At 38.8% G+C, this 26,338-nt stretch overlaps 1 protein-coding gene across 1 annotated transcript in view; it reads right to left on the minus strand.

Moving 5' to 3' along the window:
• Positions 1-26,338, minus strand: part of PGM5 (phosphoglucomutase 5) — a 196,815-nt gene that overhangs the window by 146,877 nt on the left and 23,600 nt on the right. The window contains exons 3-6 of the mRNA XM_072838929.1: positions 25,080-25,226; positions 22,022-22,147; positions 16,707-16,897; positions 15,706-15,860 (exon numbers count right to left, since the gene is read on the minus strand). Of these exons, the coding sequence (XP_072695030.1) occupies positions 15,706-15,860; positions 16,707-16,897; positions 22,022-22,147; positions 25,080-25,226 (619 nt within the window). The remainder of the gene's footprint in view (positions 1-15,705; positions 15,861-16,706; positions 16,898-22,021; positions 22,148-25,079; positions 25,227-26,338) is intronic.

Below are 26,338 nucleotides of genomic sequence, written 5' to 3' on the forward strand. Positions count from 1 at the left end.
AGTAAGACAATAATATTAGGAGACCTTAACACCTTATTTACAACAATAGATAGATCTATGCAGAAAATCAATAACAAAACCATATCTTTGAATAACACATTAGACCAGATGGACTTAACTAATATATATATATATATATATACACATATATATATATATATATGCAGAATATTCCATCCAAAAACAACAGAACACACACATTTTTTTCAAGTGCACATGGAAAATTCTCCAGGATAGATCACATGATAAGCCACAAAACAAATTTCAATAAGTTTAAGAAAACTGAAATCATAATGGTATTTCATCTTTTAAGACCACAATGTTGGGCAGCCCCGGTGGCTCAGCAGTTTAGCGCCTGCCTTTGGCCCAGGGCCTGATCCTGGAGACCCAGGATCGAGTCCCGCATCGGGCTCCCTGCGTGGAGCCTGCTTCTCTCTCTGCCTGTGTCTCTGCCTCTCTCTCTCTCTCTCTCTCTCTGTCTCTCATGAATAAATAAATAAATAAATAAATCTTTAAAGAAAATAAGACCACAATGATATGAAACTAGAAATCAATCATAAGAAAAAACTGGAAAAATACAAACAAATGGAGGCTAAACAACATGCTACTAAACAGCCAGTGGGTCAGTGAAGAAATCAAAGAGGAAATAAAGGATGCTAATACAAAGGCAAAAAATCAAAAGCAATGGGTCTAATCCTGGATACCTACTTAAAAGTTTCCATATACACATAAGAAAGACCTAAAGAAAGTTAACAATCATTAGGGGCACCTGCTGGCTCAGTTGGTGGAGCATGAGACTGTTGATTTCAGGATTATAAATTCAAGCCCCATGTTGGGTGCAGAGATTACTTAAAATCTTTCTTAGAAAAAGAAAATTAACAACCATTACTTAGAAAATATTCTGAAAAACACCAAATACACATACTTAAAGCTCATAGAGCAGTCTTCTAAAAGCTTTGTTGTACTGGGAAATGTGAGGTACCCACAACAAGGAGCACCACCTAATCACTGTTACTTGATGAGTCAGATAGGATCTAAGTGTAGCCACTGATTAAGTCCTACCCTCTTAGTAGAAGAACTGGAGACTGATCATTAGAATCCACTGTTCATTCTTGAGTTTGTTATCTATAAAACTCCACCATTGTGTTAATAATAGCTAACATTCATTGAGCTCCTACTGTAGACTGGCACTGCTCTAAGCACTACCCATATATTATCTCATTTAATCCTTAATAAGAGAGATGTTCTTATATTCTCATTTAGTGATGAGACCCTGATCAGGGAACCAGCCCAAGGTCACAGCCAGAGTAAAGGAGTCAGAATTCAAAGTTGGATAAGTCTGAACATAGAGGCCAATCAAAGTCAGAAAGTACCATGTTCCATTTTGTGCATGAGCTCATTTAAGTATGCTGGCAGGCATACATGTTTGCACTCCTTAACTTATGTTCTCTCTCTCCTTCCTACTCCAAAATATAGGTAGTAGAATCTATGTAAGGCAATCTGCAGGATATGTCATCATCAATTATTTAAAGACTCTCCAAATCTACCATAACATCAGATTAAAGTCATGAATTTCTCTAAATCCAGCAGAATACTTTACACGGAGAATTTTTATAAATTTTGTTGACAATGAAGTTTGACAGAAAAAGAATGGAGGCAGAAGAGAAGGTGAACTCCATTAGTTATATCCAGAACCCAGCAGTGTGCCTGGCATACAGCCGGTACTAAAAAATGTTGTTTGAAAAATGGCAAAATAGAAGGCAGGTGAAGAGAAAGGGAGGGGCAGTCAGAAATAAAAGAAAGAGGGAGAGGTCAAAAGAAATGGAGAAAAGAAGGGAGGAAGAGGGAGAGAAGAAGAGGAGAAAGAAGGAAGGAAGGAAGGAAGGAAAGAAGGAAGGAAGGAGGAAGGGAGGGAGGGAGGGAGGATGGATGGGAGAGAAGGGCAGATGAATCCATGAGTATATTATACAAGGATCATAGGCAAGCACTGCCGTTCTAATTCCAATACCATTGTCAGTTACTGGCAGGGGATTGGCAGGGGCATGAGGGATAACAAGAAGGGCACCTTGAGTTCTTAGCTGGGTCCTGAGTTCTCCTTCCAGAACTGTACCCCAATGCCCTCACCTAGCTTCCATCATTCTGTATCATGAATGGGGTCCCAAATGGCTGCATTTACTACCCCCTTTTGGAAGGAGAAAAGAAACATCCTGCTTTTGAGAACAACTACATCCATTCTTGGTCATTTGGTTTGGGAAAGAATGACGGTCCTCCCAGCTCCACCTGATAAGGAGGAAGGGGCTTAAGACCGTCAGCCTATCCTACCAGTCATGGGCTGGTGAGTCAATGGGTCAGAGGTAGTACAAATCCCAAACAAAGTCAAGACTCCAGGAGATGTTTTTGGTTGTTTCTTTCTCAAAAAGCTTTGTCTCCTGGACAGGAAAGAAAAGAAACAAAGAAAGAAAAAGAAATAGAGAGAGAGAGTGGGAGAGAGAGGAGGGGAGAGGAAAGAAGGAAATCCTTCTCCTCATAGACAAGATTGTATAAGAGTGAGAAGTCTAGAATCCTGCAGGTATTTGCTCCCCAATAGGGAAAGCCTGGAGAGCCAGAGGCAGGGAGCCTGAGGATGAGAGTGATACCTTCTCTCTCTGACAGTTAACAGCGATATCCAGGTCAAGTGGAGGTATCATTTGAGCTGCTGGAGAGAGGTTCACCTGTGGCCACCTCTACTTATGTGGGCCAACACATTCCCTTTATTATTTAGGCCCTACTTCAGCTAGTTTTCTCTCATTTGCAGCACAAAGATCCTGACTGATAGAATTTCTCTGTGAGTCCTGGATAGAGATCTTGCATTCTTAAACACAAGCAACAGCTCACCAAAGAGTTTTCCTGCATGCTAGAATATAAAACCACTGATGCAACTGAGAACTCTAAGAGAATTTCGAATTCCAAATGACAACTTTAAACCTCATGCAGAAACCTGATCAGAGGCAAGATGAACAGATACTCAGATCTAGATTCCACCCTCACCTGTATAGGGCACACAGGGGCTGACAAGATTTCTTGTCTTGTTTTTTCTTCTAAGCACTGACATCATATACCCAACCCCTGACACATTATTTACTAAAAGAACCCATTTTACCTAGTTGGTATATTTTATGTCTCTGGTCATCGGTGTTTTCTGTCTGAGATCAAAAACTCTTAGAGAATTGTTATCTGCTTAACCCACTTTATCGAGAATGTGATAGAGGAAAGCTGTTGAAACCTGATAAATGTTTTTTCATGTAGCCACTGCTGATCTTACTACTTCAAGCAGATCCTGAGGCTATAAAATTCAAACCTTACTTTGAATGCCAGTCAACATTTTCCTGGAAGTCTTAAGTTAAAGCCAGGGACTGCTTCTTCCAGAGCTTTCCTAAACAGTAGTGATGTTCAAGGTTAAAATCAAGAGACAACTTGGGGTTGACATTAATTATGCTTATCTGATGTCATCTACCACTTTTTGAGCAACAAAGATTCTCTCACACACACCCCAACCTGCACAAATGATTTTCACTCAAGATACAATCAGAATGGGGCACCTGGGTGACTCAGCAGTTGAGCATCTGCCTTCAGCTCAGATTGTGATCCTGGGGTCCTGGGATCGAGTCCCGCACTGGGCTCCCTGCAGGGAGCCTGCTTCTCCCTCTGCTTATGTCTCTGCCTCTCTATGTGGGTCTCTCATGAATAAATAAATAAAATCTATTTTTTTTAAAGATACAATCAGAACACCTTCCTGTTCTCAACAATTAGGATTAGTAAAAAATGATTAGATTTAGAATTAGACAATCTGGTACCAGTATTCACTGCTTCTTTCTTGATGGGTGACCTTGGGCAAATTGCTTAACCTTTCAATGTGATACCTCCCTCAAAAATAAAATGTCAATAATAGCACCTGACAAATACTTCTGAGGATTTGGCAAAAATTGAACAAGATATTTTAATAAATTACATTGTAAATAAAAATGCATTTATCCTTTTACTCTATGCTGAGCTGGCAAAACTTTTGAGTAGCTTCTTGATTCACCCTGTGCATCTTTCTTAGATACTATTGTTCCTTTAGCTCAATGGGTAAAGTAAAATTGGTGATATTTAACAATCCATGTAAGCAGTATTCCAACAGGGCCAGCTTAACACTACCCTATGAGGTTGGGGTTTAAAATCCATTTTAAAACTTTTTGGCTTTTTTGGTTAGAGCTCAAAATCTATTTCAAAATATAAAGCACATAAAAAAGTACACAGCTTTTTCCTTCAACAGAATCTTCAGGTCTAGGACAATTGATCATTATGCCCCTTCATTTAAAATCATTGTTAAGTGCCAAACCTCTCTGACAGCTTGGCAAAGCATATGGCTCAGAATTATGGTGGGCTATCCTATCTTTCTTATACCTTTTATGTCAATAAATTTGACCAATGACCTTGAAATCTAAGAACCTCCAACTCCAAATATAAGTTGAGTCTTTTCCAAAGCAGACAACAATTGCGGGTAGTATATTGACATTCTGGCTTGCCAGAGAAAAGAGCAATGGGCAGAGATTCCAAAGGCCACTTGAGTCACCTGAATCTGGCCAATCTATGAAATGCCAGCCTCAATGCTGAGAGCAAGAGTTGATTTCTGACCCCAATGGTAAGTAAAGACCCAAGAGAGGTGCTTTGTTTTGTTTTTTTAAATAAATAGGGTTTGATTATTTTTATCAATTTTATCAGGTATAATTTACATAAAATAAAATTTATCAATTGTACAGATCCAAGAGTCTCGACATATACATAGTGTTTAATGATGTATGTATAACTACCACCATAATTAAGATATAGAGTCACCTCATGCCTCTCTGTAGAAATGAATGGGACAAGGGGCACTTGGGTGTCTCAGTCGTTAAGCATTTGACTCCTGATTTCGGCTCAGGTCATGATCGCAGGATTCTGGGACTGAGCTCTGTGTTAGACTCCACACTCAGCAGGGAGTCTGCTTGAGTCTTCTCTCTCCTTCTTCCTTTGCCCCTCCCCCGGCTCATGCTTTATTTCAAAATAAATAAATAAATATTTTTTTAAAAAAGAAATGAATGGGACTGATTTTAAAATCATATTAATATTTTAAGTCACAAAGGAGAAAAATGGAAGGAGGTTATTTAACCACACAAGCCCTCCAAAACCAAAACTGAGATTATAAATAAAGGCAGGCCATGAAGTCAATGTTCCCATTGCAAAGCAACTGCATGCCACTTAGTTACATGCTCCAGACCAGATGGAATTGAAATCCCTGCTTAAAATGGTCTTTAATCCCCAAATACCCAGGGTGGTGTTAAGGGGCTTCTTTCAGTACTGGATGGGTCCACCAGTGGTCAAAGTGACTAGCCAAAGGCCAAAGAGGGCCAAGAAGTGGAAGGGCTGAGGATAAGATGCTGGACACCCTTGGCAATGACCATGCCTTTCTAGAGATGATGCCAAAGAATGGCAAAGAGTCCTTGCAAATGTAGCAGGCAAGAGAGAGCCGACTTCTAAATATGGCTTGTCTTCCAGTTCACAAGGGAGGGTAATGATGACTATATATTTTGGAACTCAGGTCACTTAATGCTTATCCAAAATTGTTTTTCTGACCAACTCTAACAGCAAAAACTAAAGATGGCTCTGAACAACTGAACAAAAGATAGTTTATCCAACATCTCCAAAGCTCTTGCAGCTTCTAGTCTTAAAATGTTAACAATTTATTCCTTTCTCCTTAGCCAATTAATTCATAAATGCCCTTTACTAAATGTACATGTTATTGTGTGTTTATCAGGCATTAACACTTAGAAACACAAAAATGGGCTTGAATCATTGTCTGCCTCCTTTCCAGTAAGTGAACACAAAAACCATACAGGGGGGTAATACTAGGCATCTTCTAAATTCCTAGGGGAAAAAAAATCCATTCCTCATCCTACTCACTAGGGCAAGAAATAAATAAATAATACTGAGCTTTTGTTCAGGCTGTAGTGAGTTTTTAATTATTGAGTAGGAAATAACTACTACGTGATTGCTTCCTTTTTTTTTTTTTAATTTTTATTTATTTATGATAGTCACAGAGAGAGAGAGGCAGAGACACAGGCAGAGGGAGAAGCAGGCTCCATGCACCGGGAGCCCGACGTGGGATTCGATCCCGGGTCTCCAGGATCGCGCCCTGGGCCAAAGGCAGGCGCTAAACCGCTGCGCCACCCAGGGATCCCTGATTGCTTCCTTTTATCTCACCTTGATGAAGTTGTAATCAATACCTCTGTATCATTATTAAAAATCTGACTCACTACAAATTTACCTAGATGCAAATGAAAACCATAAATCAGGCACAGTTTTATTATACTCAAAGACCTCTGTGTAATTATACATCATTTATTTGCTCCTTATCATTCAGATACACTTCCTCATGCCACCAGGTGATAGCATCAACAAGCTTACGTTGTACAAAAGTCAAAAGAAATGTGTTGGTAGTTCAGTCCTTAACTTTGAGAACTCTGTGATTAGATCTGTGGAGTTCTAGTTATTTTTTTTTCTTTCAAACAAAAGGTATCAAGGGAAAAAAATCCCATTCATTTAAGAAGTGTTTATTAAGAACTATTCTGTGCCAGGCACTGGATAAAAACGTTGCCCCTCAGGGGGCTCATTGGACATTAGGAAACAGACAAGTATATGTTTTCAATGCCTGTGACATTTGTGATAAAGCGATCTATGAAGAACAAGTTCCATACGCTGCTTCGGGGTGGCAAGAACACAACACCAAAGGAGGACTTATCAAGGAGGTGATACTTGACTTAAGCCTTAAAAAATAAGGAAGGATGGGGTGGAACAAAGGGAACATGTAAAAACATGGATTCAAGGAAAGACAGTAGCATGTGCAAAGATCCAGCAGTGTAAGAGGCCACTGAATTTGGGGGATTGTAAGCAACAGGACATACCTAGGAGGCAGAGTAAAAAATGGAGGCAGGAGCAAAATATTCATAATCAGGAAATTATGCACACTTTAGAATCCAGAAATGAGATATCATTGGGCAGGCATTTGATGCTAACAACAGATTTTAAGCAAGGCAGGGAGAAGCATGGCTTTCTTCATGGGGTGGTCCAGAATATGAATGTAGAAGAAGAGGTCTGGAGGCAGGGAGACCAGTTCATCTACTGAACTATTGCAATAGTTCAAGCAAAAGATTATGGGAACCTGAACTAGGAAAGTAAAAGCAAGTATGGAGAAGAAAGAATAGTTCAGGAGACATTTAAGTACCTTTTCTGACAGAACTCTGTTCTGACAGAACTCAGTGACTAATGGTACCTTGGGAATAAGGAGGAAGTAGAAGTCTAGGATTATTCCAAGATGTATAATTTGGGTGATAGATGATTCACACAGATAGTATCCATAAAAAAAAACAAGAGCAATTTTCAGGGAAAATCAGAAAAGTTGCTATTGATACATATGAAATTTGAGTTGTCCACATAGAGCTGTTTATTAACAGCAAATCTGGGTATAGAGCTCAGTAGTATAATTTTCTGTGAAGGAAAAAAAGTGAAAATTAGAAGTGCTTAAAGTTGACAAGGGTCTAATATCTCAATATGTAATGATCTCCTATAAATCCATAAAAAAAGAGGAACCCAAAATATAAAGATGAGCAAAGGACAGGAATGGGCAATTAATAAAAATACCCCCCAAATCTCTTAAGCATTTGAAGAAATGCTCAAATTCATTGCTAATATGAGATATGAAAAATTAAAACACCAGTAGGATATTTGACTATACAGTGGAAGGGGCAAACCAACAATAACCAGCATAACCAGTACACTGGCCAGTCATTTTAGTAATCTCTACTTGCTTAAATACCAGTCTCATCCTCTCCCCTCTTTCTATGCCTCAACTGAGGCATAGAGTTGAATTAATCATATTCACCCTCGAAATATCTTTTAAAAATTTGTCCACTGGAAGACCCATTTCATTCCATGGCGATCTTTGCCCTACTCTCTTCCTGTGGAGGCTAAACATCACAGATTTGCACTCCTGCTTCCAGTTGGGTTTCATCAAGAGGAATCATCAGCAGGAGATAGGAGGGAGAAAAAAGAGAGAAGTTGGGGTATTATACCTACGTGACAGGTTCAGTTCCTGTCCAACAGCCCACCTTCCACAACTCCAGATCTCATAAGAGGCTTATGGTTACTTAATCCCTCCCCCTTTGACACTTCAGTCCTGGAGGAACTAACAACTTTCTATTATTCTGAGTCATGGGTACTTCTCCATCTCTTCATTGTTTTGCTTTCCTTAACTTTGTCCATAATTTTGTATTAAGTTACTATTATTAAGTTCTCTTTAGTAAATCTCTTTTGAGGGTGCCATCCCTTTTCTGCCTTAACTCTGACTAAATCAGCTATGGAGAGTTTCAGGGAATAACTCCTATGATAAAGAGCTTGCCCCCCCTCCCCATTTTTTCCTTTAATTTTAATACAGGATGCACTTGAATATATTTATCTGCTGAAGCAAAATAATTCCCATTATTCTGTAGCAGAAACAATGTATGGGAGACTGAGTAATTAGACACTAGCTCAGATCACTATCTCTCCCACTACTCTGATCCATCATGACTGATCTTAGAGATAAAAGAGCACAGATCCAAAGGATGCAGTAAAAACCAATGTCATTGTAGATCAGTAGATACTTGCATACTTATAGGATTAACACTGTCTGGATTCCAACAAGCAGCTGAATATGTTCAAGATAAAGCTACAGTCCATATTTCAGATTGGGGATTGGCAACAAATAGCTATGGACTACATTCTGAAAAATAAGCATTTTCACATGTATCATGGGTCATTTCTAATCCTAGCATCATAGCCAGGTCCAGCTGAATGTTTCTGATCTTTGGTCCTACCCATAACCTCCTCGGGGAGTCCTTGCCTGGCTATACCATCTAAGCAGCATGCTCCATACCCACCAATTATTACTGAGCCAAGTTCATTTCCCATGAGCATGTGCTACAATTTGTATTTCTATTTTTCCCTTTACTTCCTGTTGTTTGTTTTCTCCATGAGATTGAAGTTCCCTCAGGGCAAGGGACCCTGTCTAGGACACAAAAGGCCCTTAATAAATATTCTTGAGTAAGTAAATAGTGAACAACAGGGGTGGCACAAATAGCCCATAGAAGGTAGAAAAGGATTGATTCCCTTCCCTACCACATTTATGGGTGGTGCGCCTCACATGGCCTCCCTTGTAGTCAAAACATACTTTTCAGATCTGGATCCCTTGCAGTGCACTCAAGGATGCTGCTAGCATTGGGTGAGGCTGTAAATATCTCTAACGAGAAGGGCTCAAGTCTGCGTGTGTTTGCCTTCTTTTGCACAGCACTCGGCACACTCCCAAGTGCAGATGGGCTCTTCATAAATATTATTAAAGGATGATGACACAGAGGATTATTTAATACTTCTGCATGGGGTGGAGACAGACCTCGGGCCACAAATCTACTTTGAATGTGCTTTACTTCTCAAATCATTTGAACTAAAATGATTTCAGCAACACCGACTTCTCTGCAACTACAAATCAGGCACATTCAGAGTGACAAAGCTTAAAAAGAATGCCATTTTCAAGGCTGAAACTGTATTATTCTGAAGTAAATGGAATCCTTGTTTCAGTGACACTGTAAGAGTAGAAATTAAAGAAACTGAAAGTCTTCCCTCAGGGAGCAATGATTATCTGCAAACAATGAAATTTTGCCTGAATAATTCATCAGTTTCAAGGGTGCAGGCCCCTCACACCCACCTCTGATTCGGAATCCCAAGAGTTTACGCAAGTGCACCATTTAATGCATCTCAACTACTGAGTTGTCATTCTTCTGGGTCCTGGCACTAAAGGGCACATTCCAATAATTTTTTTCATAAAAAAAATAAAACTTATATGGCAAACCATGGTTAAGATAAAAGTTTGAAGCTGTATTTATTTTACCAAAGAAAAAAGAAGCTCATAAAGTGTCCATCATGAGAATCCACCTGGGAACTACACAACAGATCAAATACCCAAAACAAATCACCACGTCAGAGCCCCACAGGATTCTGGATCCCAACCAGCAAGCATGAATAATCCTTTTAAATGGTCACTTACATATCAGAACAAGCTCTTTGTGAAATTTCTAAGCAAGGACTCCGGTTTCCGACTGAAACAGAGTTTTATTGGGAGGGAGGGGACAAAGTGAAATCAAGAACCACCAGGAAATGTCCGGGAGAAAAGAGGACAAATGGTTTTTGTTGTCAGAATGAAACCTGCCTCTCCTGGCCAGCGTTTGGAAAGTTGCTGGCTATCCCCCAGGAGAGTTGGGCAATATTCTCCACTAGTTTCTCAGGGATCATCTTGATCTAGTGGTAGTTACTGGGCAGATGCAATTGTAAACTAGAAGACCTAGTTTCAAATCCTGGGTCACTTTCTGATTAGCTGTATAACTTTGTACAAGTCACTTAGCCTCTCTGATACTTGATTCAATATCTTTAAGATGGTGAGAATAAAAAATTAAAAAAAAAGATGATGAGAATAATGCCTCCCCAATTACCCACTAAATTCGTGCAAAGATCAAGTGAAATCAGATGTACCCAACTTCTTTCTACATTTTAATATCCTGTGTAAGTAAGGGAAAAGTATTATTAAATACATTCCCATAATATTAAGTAGCCTACATAGTAATCAGGTTTCTGTATGACCCTGAGTCCTCAATGTCTAAAGATGGCTCAATTTTGCACTGTTCACAGTTTTACTGAATCCTTTTTTTTTCTTTTTTTTTAAGGAAGGTTATGAGCAAAGGCAAATGGAAAAAAATTTCATTTTTTCAATGTGGGATTGAGTCCCATGTTGGGCTCCCTGCATGGAGCCTGTTTCTCCCTCCGCCTGTGTCTCTGCCTCTCTGTGTGTGTGTGTGTGTGTGTGTGTGTGTGTGTGTGTGTGTGTGTGTCTCATGAATAAATAAATAAAATCTTAAAAAAAGAAAAGAAAATTCTTTTCAATGAACAAGGTTGGAACAATTAGATTTAGGAAGAGGTAAACCTTTCTCCCTGCTTTCACCATATACAAAAATTAATTGCAATAATATACCCTACTCTTTGGTGCTGCCCTGCACTGAGGTTGGATCATCACCATAAGCCTAAGGGAGAGAAGTAAAGTGGGGTCATCCAAAAGACTCTTCCTGGTCGAAGAATCCAAGGTCAAGTTACAGAAACCAGTTGTATTTTCAACTGTTAGCAGCACACAACTGGAAATTAAACTTATAAAACTATTCCATTTATCATAGCATCAGAAACATAAAAAATACTCAGAAATAAATTCAATAAAAAATGTGTGCGACCTCTACAGCAAACCACAAAATATACATAAGAGAAATTATACTACAAAGTATGTAAGGGAAACTGAAGAAAACTAAAATGAAGAGATAAACCACATTCATGAACTGGAGAGCTCAGTATTATTGAAATGCAATTCTTCTCAAATTATTCTATAATTCCACCCAATTCCAATCAAAACTGTAACAACTGGTAGATATTGACAAGCTGATTTGAAATGTGTATAGAAATACAAAAGACCAAGGATGTATCATCTTTTTAAATTTGGCCAAGAAGAAAAAAACACTTGGGGGATCTGATTTCAGTACGACTTTAAAAGTTTAATAATCAAGTCAGTGTAATATTGGCATAAGGATAGGAAAAAAGATCAATGAAAGAAAATAGAGAATCCTGAAATAGACCCAAACACATACGGCCAACTTATTTTTAACAAAGGTACCAAGGGGAAAGAAAAGTCTTCTCATGGGCAGCCCGGGTGGCTCAGCAGTTTAGCACCGCCTTCAGCCCAGGGCATGATCCTGGGGACCTAGGATCGAGTCCCACATCAGACTCCCTGCATGGAGCCTGCTTCTCCCTCTGCCTGTGTCTCTGCCTCTCTCTGTGTGTGTGTGTGTGTGTGTGTGTGTGTGTGTGTCTCATGAATAAATAAATAAAATCTTAAAAAAAAAAAAGAAAAGAAAATTCTTTTCAATGAACAAGGTTGGAACAATTGGATTTAGGAAGAAGTAAACCTTTCTCTCTGCCTTTCACCATACACAAAAATTAATTCAAAATCATCATAGACTGAAATGTGAAAATTAAAATTATAACAATTCTAGGGAACACATGTTTCTGACTTTTGGGTAAGCAGAGACTTCTTGCAGAGAACAAAAAGTACACACTAACTATACAAGAAAATATTAATAAACTAAACTTCATCAAAATGTAAAACATCTGGTCATCAAAAGGCACCACTAACAATATGAAAAGACAAGCAAGAAGCCAGGAGAAAATATTCGCAATACATATATCAGACAAAAGACATTATCCAGAATATATAAAGAACTTCTATAAGTCAATAACAAAAGACAACCTAATTTTTTAATTGAGCAAATGCATTATGAATAGCTATATAACAAAAAAAGTTACACAAATGGAGAATAAGCATATGAAAATGAGTTCAACATCACTAGCTATTACAATGATGCAAATCTCAGCCAAAAGAAAAGAGAAAATTTCAACACAAGTTTCGCTTGGCAGGAGCCTCCCAAGATATGTGTGCATTTGGGGTGTTTGTTTTAAGGACTACAGTATCTTTTTTACTTTTGAGGCCTGTGCAAAGCGCTTTTCCCCTTACCTTCATCAAAATGGAACCACAAACAGCCAGCCACTGCTTAGAGTGGATATCAAAGACTCAAGGAATCTCAGAGTGAGGTTCAAGAGATGCCTCTCCAGCCCATCCCATCAGATTTTGCATTATTTCCCTCTTCCGAAAGGTCTCCTTCTCAACAAGCTGCTGACACCCAGGGTCTTAACACACTGGCTGCATTCAGAGTCAAAGTGTACAAAGATTGCCAGGATATAAGCAATACGGGACTGGTTTCTCTAGATGATCCTGAACCACAGAGTGATTAGACTGTGTCCACAATGCCCCTTCAACTCAGCTAGTGTCAACACCCAAATGCCACTTGCATTATAGAGAGAGGCCAGCAAAAGCATGTAAATGTCAAATTGATACCAAGGGAATTTGAGTATAAGCATGCCAAAGGATGGGCTCTACTTGTTAAAAATGGGTAAGAAGCTTGAAGTGGAGCTCCAGTTTCAGCCTTAATCCCTGAGAATCTTTAGGAGAAAGATGAAGTTCCACTAAAAAAAAAAAAAAAAAAAAATCAAGATCGATTAAATCTATATGAGGTGGCGAGAGAAACCTGTACATCACAACACCTCCTAGGAGGAGCAGCACCCCTAGTCACAGAAGCCAAAGGTTGAGGAGCAGGCCTGGGAAGCCCTGGAGAGCTCCTGAGGACTCCTGAGGTGTTGGCTGAGAACAGAGGTTCTCAGAGGGCAACAGACAAGTGCACACCCTTTATTCAACTGCCTGAAGCATCTGCCCCAACTTCTCTGGCTCCTCCTGTCTGGACAACCTCATGCTCCTCTTTTGTCTTCTCTCCTGAGGCCTGGAGCAGAATGGCCTAGAGCCCATGCCCTGCTCCACTGCCTGAGAAGCTTCATTTGCACTCCACCCCCAGGGGAAGGCTTGGCCAGTGGTCAGCCCACTAGCCCACAGGCAGGCAAAAAGAGGAATGGATCCCTTGTCCTGCCTTCTCATTCTTCCCATGAAGGCTCCACTTCCTGGTGTGGAGACTGTGCTGTGGGCCCCTCTACTCATCCTTGTCCAGTCTCATCTCCTCCCTCCTGAAGATGGGACCAAGGACAACATGAAACAAGAGGGAGGACTTGAGGTTTGAGGGCTTGGCCAGCATAGGCTCCCCCAGCCTATGCAGGAGCTGTCACCTGGAGACCTGGGCAGCTGGGGTGCCACAGCTGAGAGAAAAAGGAACCCTCACACACTGCTGATAGGAATGGAGATCGATGCAGCCACTGTGGAAAACAGTATGGAGGTTCCTCAAAAAAATTGAAAATGCAATTGCCATATGATCCAGTAATTCCACTATTGTGTGTTTACTCCAAGAAAATGAAAACACTAATTTGAAAAGATACATGCACCTATTTATTTATTTAGAAGATTTTATTTATTTATTCATGAGAGACACACACAGAGAGAGAGGCAGAGACACAGGCAGAGGGATAAGCAGGCTCCATGCAGGGAGCCCGACATGGAACTTGATTCTGGGTCCCCAGGATCATGCCCTAGGCTGAAGGTAGCACCAAACCGCTGAACTACCAGGGCTGCCCAACACCTCTATATTTATTGTAGCATTATTTATAAGAGCCAAGATATGGAAGCAACCCAAGTGTCCATCCACAAATGAGTGGATAAAGAAGAAGTGGTATACATATAAATGGAGTGTTACTCAGCTATTAAATATAATACGATATAATGCCAAGTGAAGTAAGTCGATCAAAGAAAATCAAGTGCCATATGATTTCACTCATATGTGGAATTTAAGAAATAAAACAAGAAAATCATCACTTTTGCCCTTACTTATATTACTATAATAAATTATAATAATGGGTTTCTTAATATTGAATTATTTTTGTATTACTAGAGTAAATCTCATTTGAGCACATGTTTTGGATTCTGTTTGCTTTTATTAAGGATTTTTGCATTAAAATTCCTAAGTAAGAAAAAAAAAGAAATACTGGAAATATATATAGCAAAATTGATTACCACTGCATATTATAACTTGTTTTCTACTTTTTGTTTATCTGTGATTTCTAATTTTAATAATGCATATATATTTTTACCATTTAATGAAAAATGTTAAGAAACTACTGATATGCTTCGATTGAATTAAATAATCATTTTAGATTGTTTTTAGAAAGAAAGAAAGAAAGAAAGAAAGAAAGAAAGAAAGAAAGAAAGAAAGAAAAAGAAAACAAACAAGAGACAAACAGAAAGCCGACTCTTAAAAGCAGAGAACAAAGTGATGGTTACCAGAGGGAAGGTTGGTGGGGTGATGGGTGGGAAAGGTGAAGGGGGCAGCCCAGGTGGCTCAGTGGTTTAGCACTGCCTTCACCCCAGGGTGTGACCCTGAAGACCCAGGATTGAGTCCCAAGTCAGGCTCCCTGCATGGATCCTGCTTCTCCCTCTGCCTGTGTCTCTGCTTCTCTCTGTCTCTGCGTAGCTTGTGACATAAAATGAAAGAAAGAAAGAAGAAAGAAAGAAAGAAAGAAAGAAAGAAAGAAAGAAAGAAAGAAAGAAAGAAAGAAAGAAAGAAAGAAAGAAAGAGAGAGAAAGAAAGAGAGAAAGAAAGAAAGGGTGAAGGGAATCAAAAAGCACACTCATCATGATGAGCACCGAGTAATGTACAGATGTTGAAATCACATTGTACACCTGACACTAACAGAACACTATATGTTAATGACACTTCCATTTTTTAAAAAGGAAATAATATTTTGCACACACTAGCATTGCTAAAATTAAAAAGACTGGCAAAAAAAGAATGAGGCTCAGAGATCAAATAAGTCTCTCGAGTTCCCACAGCTAAGAGGCAGAACCAAGAATGGAGTTCAGGCCGCCAGATTCTCCATGCTCCATACCAAGTGCACTATACATGCCTCTAAGTTCTCATACTTCCAACCATTCCCACCGGAGGAGGGGAGAATGAGCTACAGCTAATGACAAAGGAGACACTGATGTCAGAAACCTACCACACAGTTTTTCACGGTGATATCATTGCTTACCTGTCCAGGGCCATGCTGGTGGGCATACTCCTCCCAAACCCTCGGACCCCCATCTGACGGAAATATGGAATGCAAGGGAGGTTGGCAGCAATGATGGCCAGGGAGTCGGAAGGGCTCACAAAGAAGCCATTTCGGCCTAGGATCATATAACGGTCCTGTCAGAAGGAAAGCGTGAAAATGATCGGACAGAGGCATGTGCTGCTGGCAATGCCATTCCCATAATCATCACAAGCTACTTTACTGCCATTCTGTATTTCAACAATCTAAAACAACTTGAATGAAGCCAAAGAGGACATGGGAAGCCTTATTTTAAATTCCTGAGTATAGTGGTGCTCAGCAGTTGTTGGCTCAGTTGGTTAAGCGTCTGCTTTCGGCTCAGGTCATGATCCCAGTCCTAGGATCGAGTCCTACATCGGGCTCTCTGCTCAGTAGGGAGCCTGCTTCTCCCTCTCCCCCAGCCTGCCACTCCACCTACTTGTATTTGCTCTCTCTTTCTCTCAATCAAATAAACAAAATCTTTTTTTTAACTAACTAAATAAATAAGTTCATTCCTGAGTACTGTAGGGCCCAGGACCTTGACACTGTTAAGAATGTATCCCACCTGTTGAAAGGTGGATGACTACCTCAGGCTTCAGTAGTCTCCATATACTTATCTCATACTTTCCCCAAAATATAATAGAGAACAAGAATTATTGTTGAACTACCTACCTAACCTAGCTCCTTAATGCAGTTTTAACAAAACCAACTATAAATAAAGATTTATTGCATGAGTATTTTTTAAAAGAAATAACCTTTTAATAACATAATGCACTCTGGAACTAAGAAACATAAAGGCTGTTTAATTGCAGTACAGGAGAGCCAGTAAAAAGAAGAGCAGATGCGGAGCCAATTAGGGTTCAAATGCTGCATACATGTCAGCCAGCCCCATGAATTCTCTGGCTTCCAATGCTTGGCTTATGATATGGTAAAAGGGTTAGAAGGCAGGAAACATTCCTACTTACCCCATCAGCATCAAATGCAGCTCCAAATCCATATTCTCCTCCTTTCATTGCTTCCAGAAGGGTTGTTGCATATGTCAGGTTTGGGTCAGGATGCTGCCCTCCAAAATCTTCCAGGGGGACACAGTTTATTGCAGAATTGGCTGGAGCTCCCAGCTCATCACACAAGACTTTTCTCACGTAGGGTCCCATAACTGAAAAGAAATATGCAGCAATATGAAATCTTTGCAGAAACCCACAAGTGTGTTCTGTTCTGGTTAGAACAAGAAAGGCCATTTAATAGCAGAGAGAAAAAAAATTCTACAAGCCCTTTCAAGACACAACACAGAGTAACACTTACTTCAACTACTATCCATTGAGTATCTAGCATGCCTGACAGGCAAAATCAAAAGATGTTCACTGTTTGAGGGTTGTGTTGTATCAGTGAAAATTAAATGGAAAGCGATGCTTTACATATATTTCAGCCAACAGGATTACATAGTGGTCCCTAAATGTGCTGTAAGTTCTACCTCAGGCTCCATTCCCTTGTCTATAATGTCCTTTCCATTTGGGTGGCATCTCTACTCCCCATCTCTATCTAATTTATATTCTTTCTAAGAAATGCAGATCCTCCAGAAATGCTACCTCCTTCTTGAAACTTTACCTGTGGTAGTTTCTTCTTGTAAGCCATTGGACCTAATTATTTCATAAATATACATTACATAGCACCAGTCTTACCATCACTCACTCACTCACTCACCTATAGATTTGACTCATGCTGCTATTGTATTAAGAGCCCAATAATGCAGAAACTATGTGCTTTGCATCCCTTGATTATGATGTTTTTGTTCCTAACATATGATGATTCTGTTCCTAACACAGGAATTTATTTAGGCGCTCCATAAATGTGTGTTGAACTGGAAAATACCACTCCTTAGCACTTATTTTGTAAAACATGCTTAGTTTTATATACTTCAGTGGTTTACAGCATCTAATTATATAGTTGGTAGAGTTAAAATGATTGCAGACACAAAGAACATTGCTGTCCAGCACTTATTTCCCCTTCCTCTAGTAGCAATACTTTGGGTTTCCTCTAGAGAATAAATTCCTTCCCCATCTTAGTTCTTATCAGGTGGATATGGCTAAATCCCACTTGCCCCAAGGCTGAGAAGGTGACCTAAGTCTGCCCAATCAACATCTTCCATCCCTCAGCCAGAGTGATTGATTGGAGGATGGATATACAGTACAAACAAGGCAGTGAGGCTCAAAACCAGATATACTGCTCAAACTGTTAAAAAAGAGAAGCTGTCTTCCCTCTAGGCCAGATAATGCTAGGGCAAGAACCTGAAAGATCCTTTTCTGGGGAATATGATTGGGGCAATAAGAAAGAACAAAACTGCCCAACCAGATGACCTTAGAGTAAAGCCATGGAGGATGAGTGCTACACATGGGCTCAGACCTCCTAACAAAATTTTCAGTGCCCCATTCTCAAACATGCCAGACAGCCAAGGATTGCCAAACTTTTGAAAAATTCAGTCAATGTGAGACCAAAACAAAAAGAATAAAGAGCAACCTGGAAGAAACAGAAACTATACAGGGAGGGGACACCTGGGTGGCTCAGCGGTTGAACATCTGCCTTTGGCTCAGGGCATGATCCCGGGATCTGGGATCGAGTCCCGCATCAGGGTCCCCATACAGAGCCCGCTTTTCCCTCTGCCTGTGTCTCTGCCTCTCTCTGTGTGTCTCTTATGAATAAATACATAAATCTTAAAAAAAAAAAAACCATATAGGGTGAAGAAAACTTTTAAAATATACATTAATAGGGGCACCTCGGTGGCTCAGTCAGTTAAGCATCTCCTTCAGCTCAGGTCAGGATCCCAGGGTCCCCGGATCGAGTCCCTCATTGAGCTCCCTGCTCAGTGGAGAGCCTGCTTCTCCCTCTCTCTCTGCTCCTTCCCCAACTTGTGCATGCTCTCTCTCTCAAATAAATAAAATCTTTAAAAAAATAAAATATACATCGGTAATATTTTAATAGAAATCAACAAGATATGGTAGAATGGCTAAAATTAAAAAGACTGACAATGCCAAGTGTTGGTGAGGACATGGAAAAACTGAAGCCCTCATACACTATTAGCAGTGCAAATGGTACAGCCAATTTGGACAAGAGCTTGGCAGTTTCTTTTAAAGTGAAATGTGGACTTGACCTATGGTTCAGCAATCCCAGTCCTAGGTATTTATCTAAGACAAACAAAATCATGTAGCCTATAAAGACTTATTCACAAATGTTTATGACAACTTTGTTTGTAGTAGTCAAACCCTAGAAATAACCATAATTATTTCAACTGATGAATAGATAAACAACTGTAGTACATCCATTCCATGAAATACTCAGTGGTAACAAGAAATCACTATTGATATGGTCAACACCATGAACCCATCTCTAAAACTTTATGTGAGTGAAAGTAGCCTGAAGAAGAGGGCTACATATTTATGCTTTGATTTAGGTAGTTTTACAGAAAATGGCAAAATTATGCAGGCAAAAGCAGAAGAGTGATTGCCAGGAGCTAGGGGTTAAGATGTGGGGTATGATTACAAAGGGCCACAAGGAACTTGAAAGAGAGCAATATTCTATATCTACATTGTCAATAGTCATTACATGTATATATATGCTTATCAAACCTCATCAAACTGCATGCCTAAAAGATGTCAGTTTTACTGCATATAAATTATATCTCAGTAAACCTGACTTATTTTTTAAAATATGGCATTCATGAAACATGAATATTTTAAAAAGTGATTATTTGGGGGTGCCTAGGTAGTTCAATCAGTTAAACATCCAACTTTTTATTTCAGCTCAGGTTATGATCTCAGGATCCTGTGATTGATTTCCATGTCAGGCTCCAGCTGGCCATGGAGCCTGCTTAAGATTCTCTCTCTCCCTCTCCCACCACCCCTCTCCCCAACTCCCATGCATGCTTGTATAACCTCTAAAAAAGAGAGAGAGAGATTATTTGGAAAAGAAAAAAGTTTTAGGAAATTAGAAATATGATATGGAACTGAAAAACATAATGGAAGGACCTGGAGATAAAGTTGAGGAAATCTCAGAACACAGCACAAAACAAAGAAAAGGAAAATGGGTGGTGAGGGCAGAGGAGAGAATAGGGATAACTAAGGAATTAATCCAGTACGTTCAATACTTAAGCAATAACCATTCTGGAAAGAAAAAGAGACAATAAAAAAAAAAAAAGGAAAAGAGACAATAATAGAGGAAATAACTCAAGAAGTAATACAAGAAAATTTCCCAGGATTTAAGGATGCAAGTTTCCAGATTAAGAGGATCCCCCAAGTTCCCAGCATAATAGAGGAAAATAGCCCCACAGTAAGACTCATCTTTCCAAAAGGAAGAAACACTGATAATAAACCAAAGGCCCTAAAGTCTCCAGAGAAGAAAAAAGAAAGATTTCATACCATGGACTAAAATCAGAATAGCATCAGACTTCTCAAGTTCAATATGATGGCTATAAGGCAATGTGGCAATGCCCTCAAACTTCTAAAGAAAAATAATATTCATCTTAGATTTCTGTATCCAGATAAATATCAGTTAAGAGCAAGGAGAAAAAAAAGGCATTTTCAGATATGCAATAACTAAACACATTTACTTCCCATCAATTTTCTCTCAGAGCTCCTGGAGAATGGGTTCCTCCAAAACACAGGAGTAAATCACAAAAATGGAAGACAAAGGATCCAGAAATAAGGATAGCCAACACCAGAAATTGTACAGAGAATATCTAGAATGATGATAAGAGCAACTCAGAGAACAACCAGTGCAGAGCAGAACAGAGCAGATCAGAGATTTCCAGGAACACAAGGCAGGAGGACTTAGACCCCTAGAGAGTATGGGGGCTAATACTGGTAAATCCATCTAATGAAAACTAAGCAATGAGAAAACAAGATGAAGAAAATTAAAATTTTCTGTGAGAAAATATAACTATAGTATGTTGCACGGCTTAGCAGGGATCTGATAATATAGACACTGCATACTGATCTCACCAAAATCAGAATATAATTAGTTGAGAGAAGTGTGCTTGGATTTAGTGAATGGAGAGGGTGAAAAAAAGCTATGACCTCATCTTCCATCGTCAAGTCAGTAAGACCCAAACTGAAACTCAGTACATTCATAGTATTTAGTAATAGGGAGATATATACTTCCCCCCAAAAAAGTTAAAACTGTTATTTAAAAAAAAGTTCCCTTTGTAGAAAATTGGGGGGAACAGAGGGGTAGACTTTTTTATAATGAACTTTTAACTACTTGACTATTTAAATTATATGCATGTACACTGATCAAAATATACTTTTTTATCAAAATAGATTTTTTTAGTTTTCTTTTTATTTTAATTTTTTTTTAACTTACTTATGATAGTCACAGAGAGAGAGAGAGAGAGGCAGAGACATAGGCAGAGGGAGAAGCAGGCTCCATGTACCGGGAGCCTGACGTGGTATTCGATCCCGGGTCTCCAGGATCGCGCCCTAGGCCAAAGGCAGGCGCCAAACCGCTGCGCCACCCAGGGATCCCAAAATAGATTTTTTTAAATGATTACAGTTAACTATCCTTCCCAAATAGGCTCCAACTCATTTGTTCACCACTATTTTCATTTGCATCAAGAGAGAAAGTGCCAGAGGGAGAGGGATCAAGGGGATGGGCAAAATGGAGGAAGGAGAGTGGGAGATCCAGGATTCCAGTTACAGATGAACAAGTAATGGGGACGAAAGATACAGGATAGGAAATAGAGTCAATAGTATTATAATAGCATTGTATGGTGACAGATGGTAGCTACTAGACTCATGGTGCACAGAGCATAACATGTAGAGCTGTCAAATCACTATGTTGCACACCTTAAATTATTATAACATTGCATGTCAACTACACTTCAATTAAAAAATGATATACATTTTTTTAAAAAACTAAGTAAGAAAAAAAGAGAGAAGAACTCTGAAATTTTCCAGAACATTCCAAATATCTGAACATCCACACATTGTGTGAATATCTATGAATCCAATCTTCCTCATAATCCAGAAACCCACCATGGGTAGAGCTCTCCTTAATATTTCTTTTTTTTTTTAAGATTTTATTTATTTATTCATGAAAGACCAGATTAAGAGAGAGGCAGAAACACAGGCAGAGGGAGAAGCAGGCTCTATGCAGAGAGTCTGACATGGGACTTGATCCCAGATCTCCAGGATCATGCCCTGGGCTGAAGGCAGTGCTAAATCGCTGAGCCACCCAGGCTGCCCTCCTTAACATTTCCTGTCCACCAACTGGGAGAAGACCACAAACTTACCTCCGTGCATCGCGTCAACCCGGATCTTCAGTTGGCCAGGCCCTGTCAGCAAACTCTTGATGGCATTAAAGTCAAAGATGGTCCGAAGAAGGTTGAGATAGATATCTACTGGGTCCACTATCTCCACTAAGGATATGAAAGCAAAAGGAAACATCATTGACCATATCCATGAAGTCTATCTGGAAGTATAAAATGAATCACCACCCTCATAGGGTGACGTTCTGTTCACAATCCCATCATAACCCTACACATCATGCAGGAAGCCAAGTATCCATTTGTAGGCTAAGTCACAAATTAAGGCACAATCAAGATCCCACAGACTTTTCCAGTCATCTGTAGGTGTACTTAATACAAGTTATACATTCCTCTTAGCAAATGAAGAATCAACCACAGAATAAAGGTGTTAAAACTGTACCCTTTTATCCCACCTTTCTTCCACCACCTCTCTCCCAAAAAATGCACACACCTCAATGTCAAGAGGCATCTTGACACACTCATTCACTGTGGGGGTTAGACAAAGAACCACTCAGTGAGCTTGAAACAAATCAAGGAGTGACCTCAGTAGTGACCCTTATTTTCTAAACACCATTGGGGTCCACCAAATCTAGGGTTAGAATTGGTGATGAAGAATATAATCCTGAGTTTGTATGAAGTCTCTGGTGTGCCCAATCCAGTACAGATTTCAGGGTGAATGCCAGATATTTACAAATCTTCATTAAACACAAATGTTCTTCAGTGTCTGGCACCACCCAGTGACCAGGAATCCAAAACTAGTCTGTCTTTTCCAGTTATCTGACATACACAAAACCCAAAAGACATTACATTTTTTAAACTTCACCATCAGCATATAATACTAAGAAAGTATTTTCCTAGAATAGTAAATATTTGACTCTTTAGACACTAAAATTTGTTCATAAGCCCTGCTTTTAAATTCATAGTTAAGTTTCGAAGCATATGTATGTTGTTTTTCAAATTTTTCAAATACCTACTACTTGGGAATTCTGAAATACTTAAACCTGCACTAAAGATATTACCAATCCACCTTTAATAATTTTCAGTAAATCCAGGTATAATAGTTAACAGATGGAATTTTAATATGTTATATGAAACTATCCCTTTGGTCAAATACACATCTAAAAATATTCTTCTTTACACCTAAATCAGTGTAGTATGTGTACTCATTCAAATATAATGCAACTATTTTTTGATGAACACAAATCATTTTTAATCCTTTGGCTTAAAAAAAAATCCTTTGGCCTGAGGGAGATATTGATTTATACAATAAATTAGGAATTAATCTACATGAAATGTATACCTAAAAATGGTTAAAATGTTCAATTTTATGTTATATACATTATACCACAGTAAAAAATAACCTATAAAATAAAAGATTATATCCTGAATATGTTAGAAGACTTACTCACTCTACAATATAGGATAATTTTGGCAATTTCATTCTGGTTCTTCAGCCCTTGAACCATTTGCCTAAATGTACTTAGTATTCATAGAAGATAATACATAGTAAACAGAAATGTAAAAAACAAGGAAGCAAGTAGAATTCAGTGAAAATTGAAAGTTCACATCAAATAGTTCATGGTCTTGACCCTGTAAAGTGAAATGCCAAGGAATGATGTGTGTCCAGTTAACTCAAACCTTGCTCAACATTTAAAACAGCAAGAACATAGAATATAAACTATCCCCAGTGATTATTTCCAAATTCTTCTTAGGAACCAGGGAATTCTTCTAGCCGCTTCCTGGTATCCATAGCATTTTAGAAAACTCATCAAACTAGCAATGTGCCTGCAGAAAGAGCCTTAATCTGAACTCACCAAAGATGTGGGTCTCTTAGACAAGTATAAAAATTGTGAAAATGACCAAAAGTAAATAAGGCACTCATAACTTCTTCCTCATAGTAATGCCTAATTTTTCCCAGTCATCTTATTGTCCAATTTTTCCAAAATATGTAAATAAGCATATTTAAATACATTTGTTTCGTATAATATATCCCTTGTTTATAGTTGTCAAACCACTGTGTGTACATGTGTGCGCATGCTTGCAACTAGATTAATAAAAGGAGGCACCATCGTTTCCAGTATCACATGGCTTTCAATTAGTTTCTGCTGATTAAACAAGCAATTGACTCAAAATTCTTCAAGAAAATGGTAGTAGTGTTGGCTTCATAGTGTGACCCCTCAACAATCCATTTCAGGCTCTTCCCTGTCCCTCAAATAGCATGTGGCTGTGAGCCTGGTACTTAATCTTTTTAGCTAAATTCATTGTCAAATAAGGATAACATCTTAACACCAATTGTATTTAAGCTAATAGGGAACTAACAGAGTAAAAAGTTGGTTTATGGCTAATTGTATACATTCTAGGAAAAAGCAATAAGACAAAAGAGAGGGGGAAATAACATGCATGATATTAATGATGTTATATGGTTCAATATTAATCTGTAAAGTTAAAGGTTATAATCTGAGTACTTTAAAGTTTCAGTCACTCTATAGTAAAGGCTAGTTGGGGGCAATTTCATTCTGTTCTTTGCCTAAATCCATTTGGTATGTACTGGAATCCTAGGAAAATCTCCTAACATAGTGCTTGGTATAGAAGAGGTGATCATTGGCACACTGAATCAAGTTGAACAGCGCTTTAGTGGCTTGGGAAAAAAAATGCCTACATTCCATGGGAAATTTTAATGATTCCATTATCTTGTTGGTTCTCTTCTTAATTGTATAAGATATTCCAGCTTTTTCACCTTAGTTAATTAAAAAAGTGAAGACATATCCTGGCGATTCACAATCTATTCTTGGAATGGAGTCAGCTATGACATTTTTCCTATGTTGAAAATGATCCTGGGCTTGGGAAGTCATTTTTGAAAGTTGCCAGTTCTGAGTATCTTGGCTTCTCTCACCTTCCTTTGCACTACAGTCATACTACATCTGTTTATGAAGTCACTCCCAAAATAGATAATCCAATCACTTTAATGTGCGCTCTCCCCTGCGGAAAGCAGTCGCTCCCACCCACGGAGTTATTCCAACTTCTTCAAAATATAATCTATTACCTCTAAATGGTTTGAATTTGTTCTCCAGGTCAAATTCTTGTCTTCCAAGCCGAGATAGGTCGATTCGAAGATCAGGGCATATGGCGTATTCCTCGATTGTTTTGCTGATCTGATAGATTTTGTCTGAGACCACATCTGGTGCAGGACCTGCATTTGGAAGTAGCATACCACCAAAAATAAGTTTTTTAAAAAGTGCCTGCAACTTCAATCAAGGGAATGTTACCTCCTTCACCACCAAGCAAAAGAATGATTCATTCGTCTTCCAAACAATGGACAACAGTTGACAGTTCAATTAGCTTCCATTTTCCTTGTGCTGTATTCATCCAGTATGGAAGAAATTTGGTCAGCCTCACCTGTTTTATGTAGGCTAATAACCCACATGTTTGTTTGTCTGAATCCACTTCTGAGCAATGATACATCTTCCCTAAAAATAGTTTCACACCTGCTGGGGAGACCCGATTATGTAATCAGCTTTATTCAGGATATGAGACACCAACAGGATATGCACTTGACAGAAGTAAGGGATTCCAGATTTAAACTGCAGCCTCCCAAGTGCACCTAGAGAAAGAAAATACAACTTCTACTCCCTGATCGGCTGCCTTGTGGAGGCAGGAGCTTACCAGGGTAAACTATTTTCCCCAACTCACTCTCTCGAGTGACTTCCAAGGTTTTAAAATGAGGTTTAGCCAAAAATATTTGATGTGTTCCCTCACAAGGTCAAGAGGATAATTGTGCTGAGAGAGACTTTAAATGAACATAAAATCAACAGTTGTCCTCCTTTCACTTTCTTTTTAATTTTTATATCTTACTGCAAATCACTTTTGATTTTTTGCAACAAGTTTGGGAATCAAATGAATACACTGAAAGATCTGAAATATAAATGTTAGCCAATAGGTGGGTTTTGTATGAATTATACTCACCAACTCTATTGTAACTTTCAACTAAAAAGAAATCAAGAAATAATTTCTTTTCTATCCCAATCCTTCAAGTTCCCTATAGCCAGTACAGTAGTCATTGGCTATATGCAGCTATTGAGCACTTGATATTGGCTAGTGAAATTGAGAAGTATTGTAATTGCAAAATATACATCAAATTTTGAACAGTTCCTAGAAAAAAAAACATAATAGATTGTACTTAATTTTTACAGTAACATGCGGAAATGATAGTATTTTCAGTATACTAGGTTCAAAATGGCATTGTTCATTTCATCTTTTTTTTTTTTTTACTTTTTCATGTAGCTACTAGAAAGTTGAAAATCA

The sequence above is a fragment of the Canis lupus genome, chromosome 1, assembly GCF_048164855.1.
Source record: "Canis lupus baileyi chromosome 1, mCanLup2.hap1, whole genome shotgun sequence".
NCBI classification, from domain to species: Eukaryota; Metazoa; Chordata; class Mammalia; order Carnivora; family Canidae; genus Canis; species Canis lupus.